Raw genomic sequence first — 18,634 nt, forward strand, 5'->3', positions numbered from 1 at the left:
CCTCAACACTAGAATTTGAGAAGAGGTATGCGTAGTGTATAACGTAAGGAGGACAGATATGGCGGAGTGGAGTAGATATTCCCAGGGTTCAAGTCTCTCTCTGCCCCTCACTACCACTACATGTTCCTCTCGAACTCTTACGCAGAACTCTGAACTACTACGCTGTCCGTGGATACATATATATACATGATGGCAGCATCTACATGCCACATACTCGCACAGTACCGTACCTGGGATGACTACTGCTGGTGATGACGGCCGATGGACAGGAAAAGAAAAGACCAATAGCTAAGTCTTCACCGAGCGCCTGGTTAATCGGACTCGGGGCCAAGCTATCAAGGCAGGGTCTGGCTATACACAGCTCGAGCTAGGCTTCGATGTTTCCAACCCGGTGCAAACAAGAGTCTACTGCACTCTTTCCGGTCAAGCTGGTGTATATATTGCACATGTACGTGCCCTCACATTATAATTATCGATTGACGGCCCTCACTGAATTAAACGAGGCTCCCGTTCCACTCTGGTTCTAGTGCACCACCCCGCACACATCATAATATGCGGGGACGATAACGATAACGATAACGCGTCGCACCGCTAGTCTTCTCTCAGCTGCTGAGATCAGGCCACCGTACCGTTCCTCTTTGGGATAGGGAGTTTGCAATAACAACAACCCGGTTGGGACGAATTAGTAGGGACGGATGGATGGCCGAGTGATACCTCGTGCTGGAATAACAACAAGAATAACAAGAAGAATAAGATAAAGAAGGTTACTCGATCGATCGTCCCTGTTTATTATTATAAACCACTACACTCCATACGCTAAACTGCTGAAAATACTATAGAGTATACATACATAGCCCCGCTACTATACTCCTCTACTGCGTCATATACTACATACTTCCACACGCCATATATATCGACCACTACATAATAAATGCGAGAAGGAAAGAAGAAAACAAAGAAACGTCACAAACACATCATATCTCATCCTCATGCGCACATGCACCCACCATTACCCAGACACAGCTACATATCTACATGTGCTATCTACACTTACACTAAACCTTCCCACCCGTTACCTGCACGCTCACCTCCCACCTAACCCGTCCAGGCCCCGCGCCGCCGCTGCCGCCGCCCAACTTATCCCTCACAAGCCTACCGACTCTCTCCCTCAGCCCCTTCTCGCCGACCTCTCCAACCGCGTTCGCCGCAATACCAACCTTCAAACACGCCATACACAGCCCATGATGGACCTGCCAGAAGCGCGCGTCCACCACGCCCGTGACGGCCTCATCCTCCTCGATCGCGCGCACGACATCCGCAACCCCTGCACCGCCATAGCTCATCAGCAGCATGCCTCCAAGCACCTTGACCAACCGCACGCCAATAGCAATCATTGACAGCGCCATTCCGAGCGCCATCCCCCGGTCCAGCAACGACGAGAAGCCCACAGACGTCAGCGGGATAAGCAGCAGTGTGAACGACGCCACAACCGTCAGCAGGTGTGAGGGATTCGACTGCAGCACAGCACGGCCAATACGCGCATGGTTCTTTAGTAGGAAGCCCGACACGAGGGAGCTCGCGAGCGCGGCGAGGGCAGCGAGGTCCACGGACCCCGGCGAGACGCGGACAGAGTGCATGTGTGATTCGTGGGAGGTCTCGGTAGTGTAGAGGCCCTCGACAAGGTGCTCGGCAGTGTGCGAGATAATGTCGAAGCCCATAAAGAGCAGGAGCACGGCCATTGCGAAGCCGGCGAGCACCTCGGCGCGCTCAAGGCCGAAGGGGTGGCGGATGCTGCTACGCCCCCACACTTCGAAGTTTGAGAGCACGTCGACGACGACGCAGACGGAGGCGCTGAGGGCGTCGAAGACGAGGAGGTGGGAGAGTGCTGTGACGGCGAGGGAGCCGGCGGCGGAGTAGAGCGTTAAGATGGCAACGGCAAGGTGGCAGATGCACCATAGGACGCGGGTGCGCTGGTTGGTGGTTATGGAGCGGAAGAGCTCGGCTCGTGTTGGGATTGGGAGGGAGGCGGGCAGCACGAGGGGCGCACGCGGCGGCGGCTCGAGGAAGATCTGGTGCGAGATGGAGGAGTGCTTGTATCTATGCCCACGACGTTGATTCTACAATGTTTGTCAGAAACGTTCACAATTTAAGGAGGCTAACAACCCTATCCCCCCCCAGGGTTCAGGGGGAACACCCACCGGCTTCCCAACAGGCGGGCTCTTCGCAGCCACCATGGGCTGGAAGTTGAACGGGCCGCCGCGCTTGTTTAGCGATGCCGACGGTGGCGTGGACCGCGGCTGCTCGGGCGTCGAGGAGAGACTGTAGTTGGGCGGGAAGATGTCCTCTGTGGGCGGCGAGAGGGCCGCGGCGTCGAAGGTCGAGGACTCGGGCGTCGGGAGGCCCTCGATCCCGAGGCCTGCGGTGGTGCTGCTGCCGCGGCGGAGAGAGAAGCTGTGGTGGCGCGAGAAGCTGGCATCGGTGTCGGGCGTGGGAGGCGCAATGATGGGCGTGGGGGGGATGGAGGACGCCATGGTGGTGGCGAGGGGGGGGGGAGGTATTTGTCTGTCTGTATAGGGGGGGGAGGAGGGGAGGCGTGTAGAGGGTCGTGATATCGGGGAATGGAGGGGGGGGGGGGCGTGTATGTTATAGAGAGGTGTAGGTAGAGATAAGTATCTTCTGTCTGTCTGTGCTACCCCTGCCTGCTTGTCGGTGTCAGGTTCAGGGTCAGGGTCAGGGGGCCGAAGGGGAAATGTTTATCTCTCCGGCTTTTTTCTTTGTGTCACCCCCAAGCCATCCGTTCATGCAGCCCAGCATCGCCCAGGCCCAATGGGGAATAACCCAGGCACATGCAGCGACGATGACATAAGGCGCCCGCCTATTCGCTCGCGGCAGCAACCTCTGCTGTTTTCTGCGGGAGAGCGGTGAGGTGGTGGATTGGTTGGTTGGTGGATGGACTGGACTGGACGGGTCACGTGATAGTGGACCAGTGTAGTGTGGTGGAGTCATAGGATGTCACTCGGTGGCAGTGCGGAGATGGAGGTGGAGGTGGTGAGGGAGGTGGGTGAGGTGTGGTGTGGTGTGGTGCATGGATGGACGAGTGCGTAGTCGTGATGGGAGTGGAAGGAGGTGTTGATGGATGGGATGGATGAATGGATGGATTGTTTGTAGAATGGTTGATGGGGTGACGTTGGCACAGCCAATCAGAGGCGGGTGGTACAGAGGCGCCGCTTTGGTGTGTGGTGGGTGGTGGTTGGGGTGGGTTAGGGTAGGGTGGTTGTGGGGTAAGTCTGTCAACAGGTGGCGGTGCATTGGCTGAGGATTTTTGAATATTTGCTTGTGTCAGCGCCACCTGTTGACAGACTTGCCCCTACCCCCGAAGTACATCAGTGGCAGCTGTAGCTGTGCGATGATAAGTGCGCGGGGAAGGGATTTTTTTTGGTAAGTTTTTATTAAGGGCCCTCTCCTTAGATCTGCACAAGTGGCTAAGGGATCTCTGGCTAAGGAACCTCTCTGGCTAAGGAACCTCTCTGGCTACATGGTCCCTTAACAACCCTTTCCCTATGACTGCTAGTGACCGTCTTGGCGATTCGAGCCGTAACCAAGCAAGCAAGCAACAAACTTCTACACGCCCCGCTACCTGGACTTTGGGTTGGAAGTAACTGCCACGCTAACACCACCAACAAGCCAGCAGAGAAAATGACCCCAGCTCCAGCGGGTCTCGTCTCTTCTATTAGAGTTGGGGCAGGGAAGACTTCTAGTTCTCCGGCCAGAACCAATCCACGGAGATAAAAAAGTTACGCCAGGGACCAAAATGTGGATTAGTCATTTCATGGGGTATCACTCGGGCTCCAACGTCACATCATCACACCAACTTAAGAGCTTCTCTCTGGAACTGACCCTAAGACTCTAAGGGTCTATACTTAAAAGCTAACTACACGTAACTGTTATTAAGGACTTTTATAATTATGGCTGCGGCGCCAGAGCTAGGGTTTAGATAGATGGGTTAGCTCTAGATTAGTCATCAGATTCATGGGGGGTCACTCGTGGTTTGTGATACGCTATTGGTATATATGCGGGTCTAAGCCGTTCGCTGGCCTTGCAATGTATGGCTCGACTGAGACGACGGGTAATATCTACTGCCAATATGGGATGGGGAAAGCTATGGCCTTGACTGTGCGGGGAAAGATGTGGTGGGTCGATTGGCTGCGGTGGGGTTATTATTATTGGGGCTTATGATACTGGAACTTTCTCTACTCTAACTAGGGTTTGTTATTACTGGAGCTTATTTTACTGGGGCTTTTATGATATCGACGGACCAAGAGCGGGGCCGTTTTAATATTCCTGGACCGGACTGGACTGGACTGGGCTGGGTCCGGAAATTTATTGGTGACCTTTGGGAGAGCTGGACCGGGGTAAGCCTGCCATTACGGGAAAACTTATCACTTTATTTATTCTGGGAATATATGGAGCACATCCCCGATAGAGACTCTGTGTTGTAAGGGAAAAGGGAGTGTTGACGAGGCTCCTATCCTGCTGCACCGGACAGCTAGCTGGCCCGTGGTAACAAACTGTTGTTCAGTGAAACACGTTTGTCACTCAATTATTATAACAGCCCCAAGCGGGCGGTTATTATTGGTTTCGCAGTTAATCGACAGGGCCTGCTGTTTAGGGGAAGAGGTACTGCTCGGTAGCGCTGTGTTTCTGGCTATCACAGGCGGCCGTATTTACCACCGGGTGAAGAAATCTTACGAGTTTATAGCAGGCCAACCATTGTGTCTGTGGTGGTTTGGCCGTGTTGATACCTGGCCTTGCTAGAGTTATCAGAAACCCCCAACTAGTACCCAGGGATATTTTCTCCTTTGGGTTTTGGATATGGAATATTTCGATAGATTGGCCTGCGATTGCCATAAATGTGGCTATCATCAATCTTTAGTGGATTGTGGAGAGAGCACTCATATTTCAAAGGCACTTGAGATCTGCCGTATTGAGTACTCCTCAGTTGTGGTCTAGGCGAACGAGAGTCTGACAAGGAAGGTTACGCCGGTTACAAGGATATTAATTTCGCGGCGCACGGGTTGTATGAAGAATTTCTTTTTTTTTTTTTTGGTTTGGAAAAATAATCCCGATCAATTTGGCCTCCAATTACCATAAATGTGGCTACCACAGTCTATTTTTTACCAGATACCGGTCTTTGGCGGATTGTAGAGACCTTGGCTAGAAAGCAACAATAGTACAGGAGCAGTCAAACTCTGCCGTCTCGAATACTCCTCGGTTGAGGTCTATATGGACAAATTCAAGAAGAAAAGAGCATAGTGATGAAGGCCACTAAAAGCCGCCTAGATGGCCCTACGCAGCTAGACTTGCTAACTAACTAGCGCTGTTTCAATTCTTTGAACCTATATTTAGGATATACTTCTAGCACCATGCTTGATTACACACATATACATACCCCAAAATAGGCACTCTATCTTCCAGAACAAACTGGCATATATGAAACATGCATTACATCCCTAGACGCGCTAAAAGGGGGGTAAATCCCATACCCAACCCACAGGATCACCGTATAGCTTTGCGAATACAGGTTTAAATTCACATAGTTTAAGTGCCGCACCGTTTGAGAACCAGAATTCTTCCGACAATGGCGGATTTTTGGGGACTGCCGCATTAGAAACTGTGCGGTAGCAGTAATACCACATGACAGAAGGGGCGAAGGTTGAGCAGTGCAGCGGCATTCAAAACTACCTGTATGCCGTAATTAATGCTGCTGCAGCAACATTCGCAGCCCGTGCGGCAGCCGCGTAGGATTTGTAACAATGCTTTAGTGAGAGCAACTACCACTTGACTACGGCAGCACTATCGCAGCAACATTTGTCACCTATACGGCAGTCATGAGAATGCTCAAGCGAGAATAATACCACGCGACTAGTACCGCAGCACTACGCAACCTCCCCCCAAAAACGCGGCAGTGTGCTAGTACGACATCTATACAAATCTTTAGTACTGCAATAATAATAGCCGTTATCTGCCGCGCTAAATACCTCAGGAATAGCGAAGCTTAGCGCTCTACCTAGAAGAAATTCTGCGAGTGATATTTCATGACTAACATTACAACTGGGACATCACCAATAGGACCTGGTGTATTTATCAGAGGAAGATGCATATATCTCATAAAGTTCCTGTCTTCCCGGAAACCGCGGTCAATGTATCAATTGCGAGGGAGGACAACTCTAACGGCGGCATGGACCACGAGAGAGTGGAAATTGGCCCACCATGCTTCGCCGAATCCTAGAAGACTACAGATATGCCATAACATCTAGCAACATCCATCCGCGGGGCATTTCGTTGATATCGAAATCATTGCAGAACTTGAGTTCAAAAGTCGAATCAAACCAAGAAAGAAAAAAGGAAGGAAAAACACTACCAAAAACACGAGCGAAAATTGCTCTGAGTGATAATTCATGACTAACCGCGATGATTCTACCTACATATGGGGGGGGGGGGTGGTGGGGTGTTTAGTTTAGCTAGTTTATTCCGATATGGGTATTGCCGCCCCGCTACCACGCTTAAGTATTCGGTTTCTCCTGTAATGCGTTTATCACCAGAGGGAGGGATCCATCGTGTGTCCGTTCCTGAAGACACAACGCCACGACTAGTTACATGTATGTAGCAACATCCGCGAGTTTACTCCATAGCTAGCATTGAACTCCAACCAAAAGAAAAAAAGTACGAACGCGATGCAAGAACAGAAAACAAAACACAAATAAATAAAAACAACATGACAAAAAAACATGAGCAAAAAAGTCGCCGAGTGATAGACTGGATGCTTTATAAAGGCTTCAAAACATCCGGCCGTTGGATTGGTTAAGTAATACGTTCAATCCAATCGAGTATGTACTTCGTGTTAATGCACTAGCTAGCTGGATGCTATAAACCTCTGGTAAGGGCCCTATTACACTAGAACTACTACTCCCTAGCATATGTCTGTTTCTAGAAGACTCTGCAAGTATAACACAACACCACATTCCGGCAGCTGGAACATTCACCGATGACGAGAATATATATCGAAGCAATACGGGCCGCAAAACCACGAATCAACGAAAAGAAAGGAAAAAAAACATCATAAACGCATGAACCGCGTGACGCGTGACGCGGGCGATGCATGGAGTATACCGCACCGTACCGAGTGATAGGTTGTGATGCATGATTACTAACCGACGCCACAGTTATGGTGTGCGGGAGAGAAGTTGGTTTTGGTACGTATACTATCATTGGACATAATAAGTTCGGTAGTACTAACTAGTGCTGGTTTGTCGTTTATATAAGGTTTCTCTGGGCCGCCGCCCCAATGTAAGGGATCTGTAGTATATATTAATTGCAGGAGCTGTATTTATGTAGGGTAACGTTACACGGTATACAACAACAACAGTCGTTGGATTTAAACCCAGAAGGCGCGGCAGTGGTGGCCGGTAAGTAGAGTAGATCTGCCACGTGGCGGCTTGATAGGGGCCTGTCGATACATACTTGCAATTGACACTGTGCAGATCGCTCAGCCTGTAGAGATGATAGTCCAATGGCAGGTAAGGTCGCTGCGAGTGATATTCCATGACTGGTACCAGACTCGGCTAGATGATAGATAAGTATCCTACGAAAGAGCTAGTGTTTAGATGGAAGCTTTTCATCTGATTTGTCAATTGATGGTTGGGAGATAATTGTGTGTGGTTGAACCGCATCTACGATGTTGTGCGGCGGGCTTATCAGATTGTTTCAGAACATGGGATCGATGTGGTAGGGGATATACGCGCGAGTGATTGTCCGTGACTGGATCTCATCTCGAACAAGGGTGTGTGCGTACCTACTCTACTGAATGCGGTTGTCGAATCACCTGTTAGTCAGCAAAGCAACGCAACGCAGCAGGCAGCAGAAGGGGGAGACTCGCTAATTGGTCATTGGGCGGCGCGGGCTTACCGATATCGTTTGTAGACAAATAAATTGGCCCTATGAGATGTCGTCTCTGTTATTACTCTACTCTAGGTAAACTCGGTACCCAGAGTACTGCAGATCAGTAGGGTGTTATCACTTATGCAACAGACAGGGATCAACTTATCGGGCGCACACACCCGCACGCACACACGAATGGGAAAAAAGCTCTTTAACGTCTTGGCGTGATTGATTTTTCGGACGCGTTTGTCTCTGTCTGAGACTGTCTCTGCAACGTCGTCGTCGCTGCCCTGCCCTGCCCCCCCCCGCCCGAGAGAACTGAAGAGAGATATCTACAAACAAACAAATTGACCTCCCACAGCGTTTTTCAGTACAAAACCGTAGTTTATTCCCCCCCCCTCCCCAACTCTCTCCCCCCTGGTTGGTGTGCTCTCTCTCTCTCTCTCTCGTGAATGGGTGGTTGGTCGTACCGGAAAGTATCGTTGATCTTTCCCCTTCCACCGCAGCACTTGCAACAACAACAACCCCTACTGCTGCTGCAGCTGCACAACAAGCACACGTACAGGCACCTCCACGTCTCACACACACGTCCTCTCCTTCTCCGTGGCTGGCCGTCTTCGCGTCGACGACTGCTACAATCACCATCACCACAATCATCACCACAATCATCACCACAATCATCACCATCACCATCACCATCACCATCACCATCACCATCATCACTGTCATCACGGCCATCATCATCCACGGACACTGCTACTGCTGCTGCTACACAACTCCTCTTCTCCTCCCATCTCCACTCTGCCACAACACCCACACCCACACTCACAACCATCACAGACATCACCAGCATCACAAACATCACCTCTACATCTACCACTACCACACCCACAGCAATCACAATCTCTGCTGCACCCACCCAGGGCCCATCACCACCACCACCACCACCATTCCCCCCCCCAATCCCCTTCCTCACAACCATGTTCACCCCCAGAGGCCCACCGCCAAAACCTACGCCCCCATCCCCACCGAAAAACACCCAATCCTCCCTCGCCTACGCGTTCTCCAAAGTCCCGCAAACCTCCAAAGCCCCCAGCACCACCCGCCGCCACGCCCCCCCACCCACCTCACGAGCCACCGCCTCCCATGGCCCCTCCCTCACCACCGTCCTGCAAAAGACCGCCGCCGCCACAAACGTTGTCCGCCCCAAGCCTCGGGAACGGGAACGGGTCATCAAGGCCTTCGAATGCGCCTCCTCCTTCGACGACGGCCCTCCCCCCCCCTCCTCCTCCTCCGCCACCAACAACAACACATCCCCAAAGATCAAGTCCCAGCTAACAGCACTGCACGAGGCCGTCTTCTTCGACGAGGGCGATTTCGATGACGACCAGGACCTCAATTTCGATGACACCATCGTCTTCGCTGACGAAGCCGACGCCGAGGAGACCCCCGCTGCATACTCGGCCTCGCCGGCAAGCTTTGGCGTCCCCACGCCGCCACCGCCGAAGAGTTTCTTGCCGCCGAGTTTGACACGGAGGAGGAGCCCCCCCACGCCGATCAAGAGGGAGTATAGCAGCATTGATGAGGAGGAGGACGTGGTGATCAAGATCGAGTCGTCGCAGCCGCAGCTGCCGGGTAGCTCAGTGCCATTTCCGTGGTCTTCGTCGCCCGTGGAGCATTTTGCTCCGCCGGTGCCGATGCCGGTGACGCAGCAGCCGGCGAGGGGGCAGAGGCAGCAGCAACCGGTGCCGCCGCCGCCGCAGACAATGGCAACGACGACGACGACGACGAAAACGACGGCGTCGAGGCAGATGGAGGTGATTGATTTGATGGAGAACGATGAGCCGGAGGTGCCGAAGAAGAAGCGGAAGATCCCGTGGGCCAAGGACGGGGATGCGGCGGTTGCGGCGGTTGCCGCGCCTCCATCACGTACAGGCAGGACACGGGCCGAACGGACCCCGGTGCGGCACGAGGCGCCGAAGCTGCCGTGGGAGATGACGGCGAGCGACTTTAAGCGGGCGTCGCGGAAGGGTGTGGAGCAGCAGCAGCGGCGAGGGCTGAGTACGCGGGCTGCAAAGGAGGAGGCGGCGGCGGCGCTAGGCGGGGGGGGGAAGAAGGAGATGCGGCAGAAGAAGCTGACGCTGAGTACCGAGCAGATGCATGTGCTGGACTTGGTGCTTGAGTCGGGGAAGAGTGTGTTTTTTACGGGATCTGCGGGTTTGTTGCCACTTTTTTTTCGCTTTGCTAACGCTTTCGGTGGTGCCCTTGCAATACAATCAAGAAGAAAAGAAGAAAAAAGAAAATATTAAAAACACAAAATCCGTGGCTTTTTCTTGTTCTGTTTCTGCAAAAAAAGAAAAAAAGAAAGACCAATTTCACTAATTGGACTTCTGCCCCTAGGTACCGGCAAATCCGTTCTAATGCGCGAAGTCATCACCGCCCTCCGGCGCAAATACACCGAACACGACCACGTCGCTGTCACCGCATCCACCGGCCTCGCCGCCTGCAACGTCGGTGGCGTGACGCTGCACTCCTTCGCCGGCATCGGGCTCGGCAAGGAGCCCGTGCCCGACCTCGTCAAGAAGATCAAGCGCAACGCCAAAGCCAGGACACGCTGGCTGCGCACCAAGGTTCTCGTCATCGACGAGATCTCTATGGTCGACGGCGACCTGTTTGACAAGCTCGAGGCCATCGCACGCATAATCCGTAACAATGGCCGCGCCTTTGGCGACATCCAGTTGGTGGTTACGGGCGACTTTTTTCAGCTCCCGCCCGTGCCGGATTATGGCAAGGTGGCGAGATTTGCGTTTGATGCGAATACGTGGTGTACGGCGATTGAGCATACCATTGGCTTGACGCAGGTCTTTAGGCAGCGGGATCCTGGTAAGTCACGTGATTTGAGTACCGAGTGATGTCTCATGTCTGGATAGTGATGTCTCATGTCTCACTCTTGGCGGGCGAGTGATGGGCTGTGACGCACAGTATACTGATGTGGGGACCAATTAGAATTCGCCGCCATCTTGAACGAAATGCGCCTGGGGAGACTGTCCGCCGCCTCGATCGCCGTGTTCCGCCGCCTCTCCCGCCCGCTCAAATATGACGACGGCATCCAGGCCACCGAGCTCTTCCCCACGCGGCAAGAAGTCGACGCCGCAAACAACAGCAAGATGCGCCAGCTCTCCGGCAGCGAGCGCAAATTCACCGCCACCGATGGCGGCAGCATCAGGGACGTTGATCACCGCACCAAGCTGCTGTCCACCTGCATGGCGCCCCAGGTCATCTGCCTCAAGGAGAACTCGCAGGTCATGCTCATCAAGAACATCGACGACACCCTCGTCAACGGCTCTCTCGGCCGCGTCGTCGGCTTCATGTCGGAGAAGACATTCGACATGGCACACGACGACCCGGACTCCCTCACCCTCGAGACCCGCGCCAGCCACAACTCCATCACCAAGATCCTCAGCACCGACGACGCCGCCACCGACAACTGGCCACTCGTTGAATTCGCGCTCCCCGACGGGACCTCCCGACAACTCCTCGTGCAGCCGGAGACATGGAAAGTCGAGCTTCCGTCCGGCGAGGTGCAAGCGAGCAGGACACAGGTGCCGCTGATCCTGGCGTGGGCGCTGTCGATCCACAAGGCGCAGGGGCAGACGCTGGAGCGCGTCAAGGTGGACCTGGGACGGGTGTTTGAGAAGGGGCAGGCGTATGTTGCGCTGTCGCGCGCGACGTGTCAGGAGGGGTTGGAGGTGCTGAGGTTCGATGCGGCGAAGGTCATGGCGCATGAGAAGGTGAGGGAGTTTTATAAGAGCTTGTATTCGGCGGCGGAGGCGAAGGCGCGGAGGGCGGATGTGGGGAGGAGGAAGGTGCTGGAGGAGGAGGGGGGGGATGTGGATGGGGAGGAGGCGATGAGGCAGGGGACGGGGATGGGGTGATTTGGTGGAGGGGGAGGGAAGGAGGGGGGATGTGTATATAGATACCCGGTGTTGCGTTGCAGGCGCAATGCGGTGGTGGCGGCTAGCTAGCTAGCTAGCTTATAGCGGGGTAGATGGGCGTGGAGAGAAGTCGAATCTCAGCTCTAGGTCTGGATAGCATTTCTTGTTCTTGTCGATCGCGCGCGTGTTTTTTGTAGCATTATATCGCTGTGGCTGCTGGCTGCGGCTGGTGAATATCCCAGGGAAAAAAATCAAAAAATTAAAGGTCAGAAATCAGCAGTGTTGAAAACGGAAAGGGCCCCGGGGGGGGGGGGGGGGGGGGGAGTATTTGGAGTGTAGTTGTTGCTATCGAAACCACAGAAAGGACGTACCTGGATTGAAGAGAAGAGATGGTTGAGTTTGCATAGGTTAGCTAAGGAAACACCACGGCAATAGTTCTTAAATGTCTCGGTTCTTATATGCATGGCTGTGGTATTTTCTGTCGCTGGATGTTGTATCTCATGGGAAGTAGATACATGTGGTTATAGTGGTCGACTACCATGAGGGATAAGAGAGGGAAGGATTAAAATAAATAGTACATGCCCAGCTAGCCAAACACCACCAGTTTTTTTTCTTACAACCCATTCGCGGTCCCTGTATAGTTGACTTTGTAGTAGAATAGTGGTAGCGATCTCCTATGGCCCGGCCGCGTGAATCATGGAGTATCACTCGATGGTAGGATTGGTTCAATGGTCGAGTGTAGCGACCCACGTCCGATTAATTGGTGGTTCGTTTATTGTGGCGGTTTTCGTCTCTATATCAGGGCCAGCTGAAACCTTTCTTTCGGATCTTTGTTTTTTTCTTTTCTTGTCACTGGTAGAGTACATACCGTTTGTAAGGCGGTTTAAGTAGTTCAATGGCGAGGGTGGTTGCTATGCTAGTTGGGACTTGGGTTTTTTTTTATATTATTATTGGTTTTGGTTTTTGGGCAAGGGCTTTTGTGTGCTCCGGCCAAAACTTCTTGGCGCCAAAGTCCCTAGTATAACTTTTCAACCTTAAAATCTGTCAGGTCGTTCTCTTGTTTATTGCTATTTCTAGAACTAGTTCTGGTAGATTTTTGATATATCATGGTTGAAAAGTTATAGTGGGCTTGGAGTTACGTGCAGGATGTAGTGCACATGTATGGACTGTATGTAGTTCCTCAAAATTAAAATGTTTTTGCTGCTTATATAATTACTCTAGTCTCGTGAGCCAGACGACCTACCTATCATGTTAGTCATCACCATCTTTCAGAGAGTGTACCCAAGACCAAGCTTATCCGGAAAGAGAGTGTTAGTGTTTTTTTAGCATGTTCTCTCCATATTCCCTCTAAAGCCTTCTTTTTTTTTGTTAACTACTTCTATTTACATTTCTCTGTCTTCTTACAATCCCCCGATTCTTTCCCACTCTTTCCGAAAAGTTTGCGTTGAAATATCGACAACCTCGACATCTCTTGGCACCCACCCTTCACCCGATTACATAATACACAGGTTGGCTTTATGGAGCTTACCGAGACGATTACTTTGGTCTCCCTTCTGGTTACGTTCGTCGTCGGAGTCCCGGGCCTCGTCCTTCTATTCTTTCAAATACGCAAATGTGTGCGTGACAAACGAGTTCAAAAGGCAAGCACTATCTACTAACTAAGATACAAGTTCTTTCTATATTACTTTAGGATCTAACGTAACAGCTGCAGACCACCGTCGTTCCCGATGTTGAGAGCTCGAATCCACCCGCAGCTGCCAGCTCCAACGAACCCAGTCCTTCAAATCCATCTAACGGGAACGTTATAAATCACAACATCTTCAACTTCTACCCAGGACATCATCCAGACGTTGCAGTGCCTCTGGCAGTCATCTTTCCCCAAAGGGTACTTAGCGGAGGCATCGAAGGAGACCCAGCTACTAGTCACGGGAATCCTTTGCCACCTTGGAGAGTAGGAACCTGGCCGTCAGTGTTGAGGAGGCAGTGATTGCGAAGCTGGAGTTGAGTTTGTCCGCTTTCTAGGAGGAAACCTAGCAACAGGAAAGATCACGGTTTCAGCGAGGAATTTATTTAGGAGCGAATTTGGTTTTTTTCTTCTTTCTTTCTTTACGGCACGAAGATATTGTAGTGCTAGATCATTTCCTAGTTATAAGTTTTGGTTGTATTTACAAATTGCAAAATAATCTTTTGTCTATCTGTAATAAAGCAGTAGAGTATGAATCAATGATAGCGTAACTAGTGTACCAAACTCTCAAGGCTCTCCCTACGGTCTACAGTTTCTGAACGGGGGGGCCTCACGATTTTGTATCGTACAGCCTCGCTGGCATGTCTTAGAGTTGAGTTAGTGATTGGAAGCTTGGCAAACAAATAGCCCTAACCCATTCAGCCTTGGGGGGGGCAGAGCACATGCAGTTTGTGAGTTCGCGAGAAAGTCGGTTTAGGTTGCCTGCAACTAACCGAACCAGCTCGGCATGATGGTAGAGTGCGAAGCCTGGTAGCTAGCCCTAGGCCTCCTTGATCATAAATACGGCCTATACTGACTTCAGCCGGCCGGGTCAAGAAAAAAAATGAACAAAATATTTCGCAATTGAAACTGAAATTGCTACCTGTGTCTCCCTCCCGGAGCGCCCCCAGATAGCAACGGGTCAAAGCAGTGTTCCTTCACAAATAATTTGACATATCCTTAATCTACTCTAATAAGCCTGATTGTGGCGAATTCAATCCCGTGAGTACCGTTACAACAACAAACCAATAGGGTTCTAATTTAGAAGCGCAGATATTTCCTTAAGTAGTAGTGGACATACGTTATGTCTAGATTAGCGTAACAACTGTGTCTACTTATATGCCGATGGGTGTAATATGGCTAGGATAGACGTTTAGTTTTAATAAATTCCGACATAATAATATGAGTTTGAATTCAACGACCTGTGATTGCACAGAGGGGTCGTGTTGCATGTAGCAGAGCACGTAAATTCAACATCTTGTAAAGTACAGCCGGGAAGGAGCAGTGGTTCCCGTTAGAGTAGAACCGGTACTTGCGATGACGAGGAATGCCGGCTCCGGCCAATTACCAATAGTATATACATATCGGCTCTAGTCTCGTTCCCAGATTGTTTTGTTGCACTGTGTTGCGCAGAGTCAAAGACAGTGTCGGCTCCTGATTGGTACTGCATTGGGGGCTTGAAATCGCTGGGGGATGGCTGGGACCTATCCATCCTGAGTGAATCCTCGATCAGTAATACCCCGGGTCACAAGTAATACCCCGGGTCACAAATAATCACTCGCACCAGAATCACTGTGCTTCTACAATTGCAATGGCAGTAACGAGTATACCGTCTACAACGTGCAATTCCACACACGTTACAAACGCCCGCCTATGACAATTGTCGACAACCTTTGATACCCTACCTGTGAACTGACGGACAGAGGGGGCATTAGAACTCGATTTAATCCATATAAATACCCCCCAAACCCATTCAAACCCGACTTTCATACATTGTTAACGTTAATCCTTCAGCTTATTCTATCCACCACCGTTCGGCTTTTTGCGCGCTATCGACTAACTAGCGTACCTTGATCTCTCTAGAAGGATGCCTTCACACTTAACTACCGGCGAAATTATCGGCACGACCTTGGGTGTTCTCTCCATCATAACACCGCTCGTTATACTCTTCATTTCATATATCATTCAAGCATGCAAAAAGGTACTCGCTAGTCAATGATAACTTTTATTGATTCTCTTTCCTTATCAGCACTCTAAGGGTCTAATATATATATGCTAGGGAGCCACACGCAGACCGGAGACTAGTGATGAAGAAAGTCGTGAGCGGGATGCTCCCCCACCGCCGGCACCTGCTACCAGCGGAAACACATTTCACATACGCGAAGCTCATCTCAGTTTCTACCCCGAGTCAAAGACCGATATAGACGCTATAAATCCTCCTACTATTACCTACCCTCACGTCGTTTTAAGTAGGGACACGATAGGGGGCCTTAGCACTGTTCCAAACGGGAGTTTATCCGAAATGACAAGATCAATGGTTCATAGGATTGATACGGTTAATGACAGTAGTGAAAGGTTGGATTACCTGACCTCTCTGGTATGGGCTCACTAGTTCACCATACTAATACATAGAAGCTATCGTAATGCCCTATCTACCTCAGATCTAGAGCCGACTCAAATTGCCCCGACTGAGATGCCTAGCACCCCAGATTCCGCATCACCACCCGCAGAAAAAAACGAGAAAAAGGCCGAATAGCTTTGGCTTCTAAGGTAAGCATATTCCATTAACCCCTTCGGCCTAAAACCGAATCCTTCTCTCTATAATCAAGGCCCAACTCTCTTACAATAGACACCAGTGAGTGCGGGTATACGTAACTACATCATTCGAATGTCCGCTAGTTTTGGTTATATTCATGTTTAAACGTTTAGGGATTCGGGGCGCATTCTTTAATTTTCTTTACTCTACAAAAATATAAACAAGTTATATATAGCATGCATATGGAGCCAGCGATATCGATACTTTAGTTGTAGATATCAATGATCATTTTCTGCATGGATGATGTCCCTCCCATGAAGCCTGCCCTGTTTGACTCGCTAGTTAGTGATAGAACTTAAAGGTATATATGCGGGGCTTATGATGGTAGGAGCAAAATGTTTTGAGGTGGACAAAACGCAGGCAAACTTCTATCAATGTTGGTATATATACAGTATACGAAGTATACCTTCTTTAGCATAAGTGGCGTCCCTCCCACGAAGCCTGCCCTGTTAAACTCGCTAGTAGGTCATGGGAGCGAGATGTTTAGATCTGAGGTGGACAAAGAGCAGGTTACACATCCCCCCAGCAGCGTCGGTAATGACCCATGCGCACGGCCCGTAGCGACGGGGCCAGGACCTCAGTGTTAGGATCGGGTCGAAGATCAAGAGTCGTAAAAGGCAATGACCTAGCTAGGTCATGTCCTCTCCCAGGGACGTATCATCAAGCTATGGGGAACTCGAGAAAAGTCCGTATATTTTTCTAATAGGATCGTATTTCTTGGCATTGATACCCTACATTACCGGTCGAAGACCTGGTCCCATCAAAATCGTTAGAACCCCCGTAGTTACCAGGAACACCTCTAAACATCAGGGAAGGTGGTCAACTGCAGCATCGATGTGCGCTGGAAATACCTATGCATGCAGAGCTTCTTCCGCCGTCCATGCCCCGTCTGTACCAGGAGCAATAGTTACTCCCCGTGCCACAAGTTCTTGCTAGTGCCGATAGCCAAAACACCGTCTTCGAGCCACAACTATCCCCCACACCATAGTTTCCGAAAACGGAGGGGGACGAAGAAGGGATCGGACTAGATCATCGGTTTTGACTGTCTTAGTATGGTACTTCAAGAGCAGCTAGGGGTAACTGAAGGGGGTTACCTCGCTGCAGAAGTTTAGATCCCCCACCGGCACAAAGTATCTAATACTGGGCCGCCCCCCGACTGGAGCTGGTGTGTGTTGTTGCATGATTGGTCCATACATGGCGAGAAAAACCGGCTCAAGAGAAAAAAAGGTTTTGCAGCCAGAAGTTTAATACTCCTGCCCTGTTCATCTACTTACTCGTCAGCTCTCCCCCTCTTCCTCTTCCCCTCTCCCAATGCAGGTTACAGGTGGCGGAGCAAGGAGAGTCTACCCATTGGCCCAGAAGTGCAATTTTATGACTAAAAAATGCACCAGCAAATACTGACATGTGCGGGTCATACTTAGTTCTCCAGATCCCTGGTTCCACCCCCAGCTCTCTCATTTTAAACAGAGGGATTCAAACAGTACTATCAGGACTGGGGGACCACCTCACGACCGCGAGTTGTACTTTGGATTATGGGTATCAATCAAGTGTTCAAAAATTCTGGAAGGCCTTCAATGGGGGGGGCTCCGCCTCACCTCCACATCCACCTTCCACTCTCCCCCAATTAATTCAATCAATTCTTCTAGAATTATTGGGGCCTTCGGCCCCGTACTCCTCCTTCCTTCCATCACTATGTCGTGCTTACTAAACCACCCTGTCACTTCCAGCCAATCAGAGCGACAGTACATATTCGATTGATATCTAGGATATGATGCAGTCTAAGTTGGGCCCCAATGAGCACGCCCCATTTGCGAAGAGATAGTCACAACATGTCATCTACTACTAGAGCTTAAAGTTTGACAGATAGAATGTTATCAACTAGAATCATATGTAGCGGACCGGACCGGGCACTGTGTCATGTTACGAAAGCTTACCTCGCTATATATGAAAACTCTCGGAACAAGGTGCTGGTATCTTATATAGAGAGAGAGTACTTCCCGCCCAGGATCTTTTACACCACCGTTTCTCTCAGCCCTGTTGAAGAATTCCAATGCAGACTTTAATTCCCTAGGTAATCAATTCCATGCGTACAAGGCTCTGGGATTAAGTGAGTGAACGGATCCACACCAGTCAACACCCCATTTAGTTCACTCACTTAATGCCAGAGCCTTGTACTAGGGTGTAGCGAGAAGTGGTCAGAATCTGATAAGACAAATACACGTACTCACCGCAACATCCACTTATCAGATTCTGATCACTTACCCTCAACACCCGGTACAGATCAGACTCTGGGTTAGGGCCAAATCTCAGGCCAATTAGTGTACTTCATTTTCAACACCTAACGATTTGCCCCTACCAGCCTGTCACGGTACACCACGTGCACTACACACACCACTGATTCCTGCATCAAGCAATGAGAGCCCAGCTACATGTAGAGCTACA

At 50.7% G+C, this 18,634-nt stretch overlaps 3 protein-coding genes across 3 annotated transcripts; 2 read left to right on the forward strand and 1 right to left on the reverse strand.

The window, feature by feature from the left end:
• Nucleotides 1-1,055: 1,055 nt before the first annotated feature.
• LAJ45_07532 (uncharacterized protein) lies at nucleotides 1,056-2,531 on the reverse strand (the record flags this gene model as incomplete). The annotated part of the gene is made up of 2 exons (XM_046117089.1): nucleotides 1,056-2,117; nucleotides 2,199-2,531. 2 exons carry the CDS (start codon nucleotides 2,529-2,531, stop codon nucleotides 1,056-1,058), a joined length of 1,395 nt encoding a protein of 464 aa, XP_045969734.1.
• A 5,859-nt stretch (nucleotides 2,532-8,390) lies between these two features.
• LAJ45_07533 (uncharacterized protein) lies at nucleotides 8,391-11,873 on the forward strand (the record flags this gene model as incomplete). Its single annotated transcript, XM_046117090.1, has 3 exons — nucleotides 8,391-10,155; nucleotides 10,339-10,821; nucleotides 10,945-11,873. 3 exons carry the CDS (start codon nucleotides 8,391-8,393, stop codon nucleotides 11,871-11,873), a joined length of 3,177 nt encoding a protein of 1,058 aa, XP_045969735.1.
• A 1,517-nt stretch (nucleotides 11,874-13,390) lies between these two features.
• LAJ45_07534 (uncharacterized protein) lies at nucleotides 13,391-13,860 on the forward strand (the record flags this gene model as incomplete). The annotated part of the gene is made up of 2 exons (XM_046117091.1): nucleotides 13,391-13,513; nucleotides 13,585-13,860. 2 exons carry the CDS (start codon nucleotides 13,391-13,393, stop codon nucleotides 13,858-13,860), a joined length of 399 nt encoding a protein of 132 aa, XP_045969736.1.
• Nucleotides 13,861-18,634: the final 4,774 nt, after the last annotated feature.

Source organism: Morchella importuna (genome assembly GCF_003444635.1).
Source record: "Morchella importuna strain M04M26 chromosome Unknown Morimp01GS024, whole genome shotgun sequence".
Lineage (NCBI taxonomy): Eukaryota > Fungi > Ascomycota > Pezizomycetes > Pezizales > Morchellaceae > Morchella > Morchella importuna.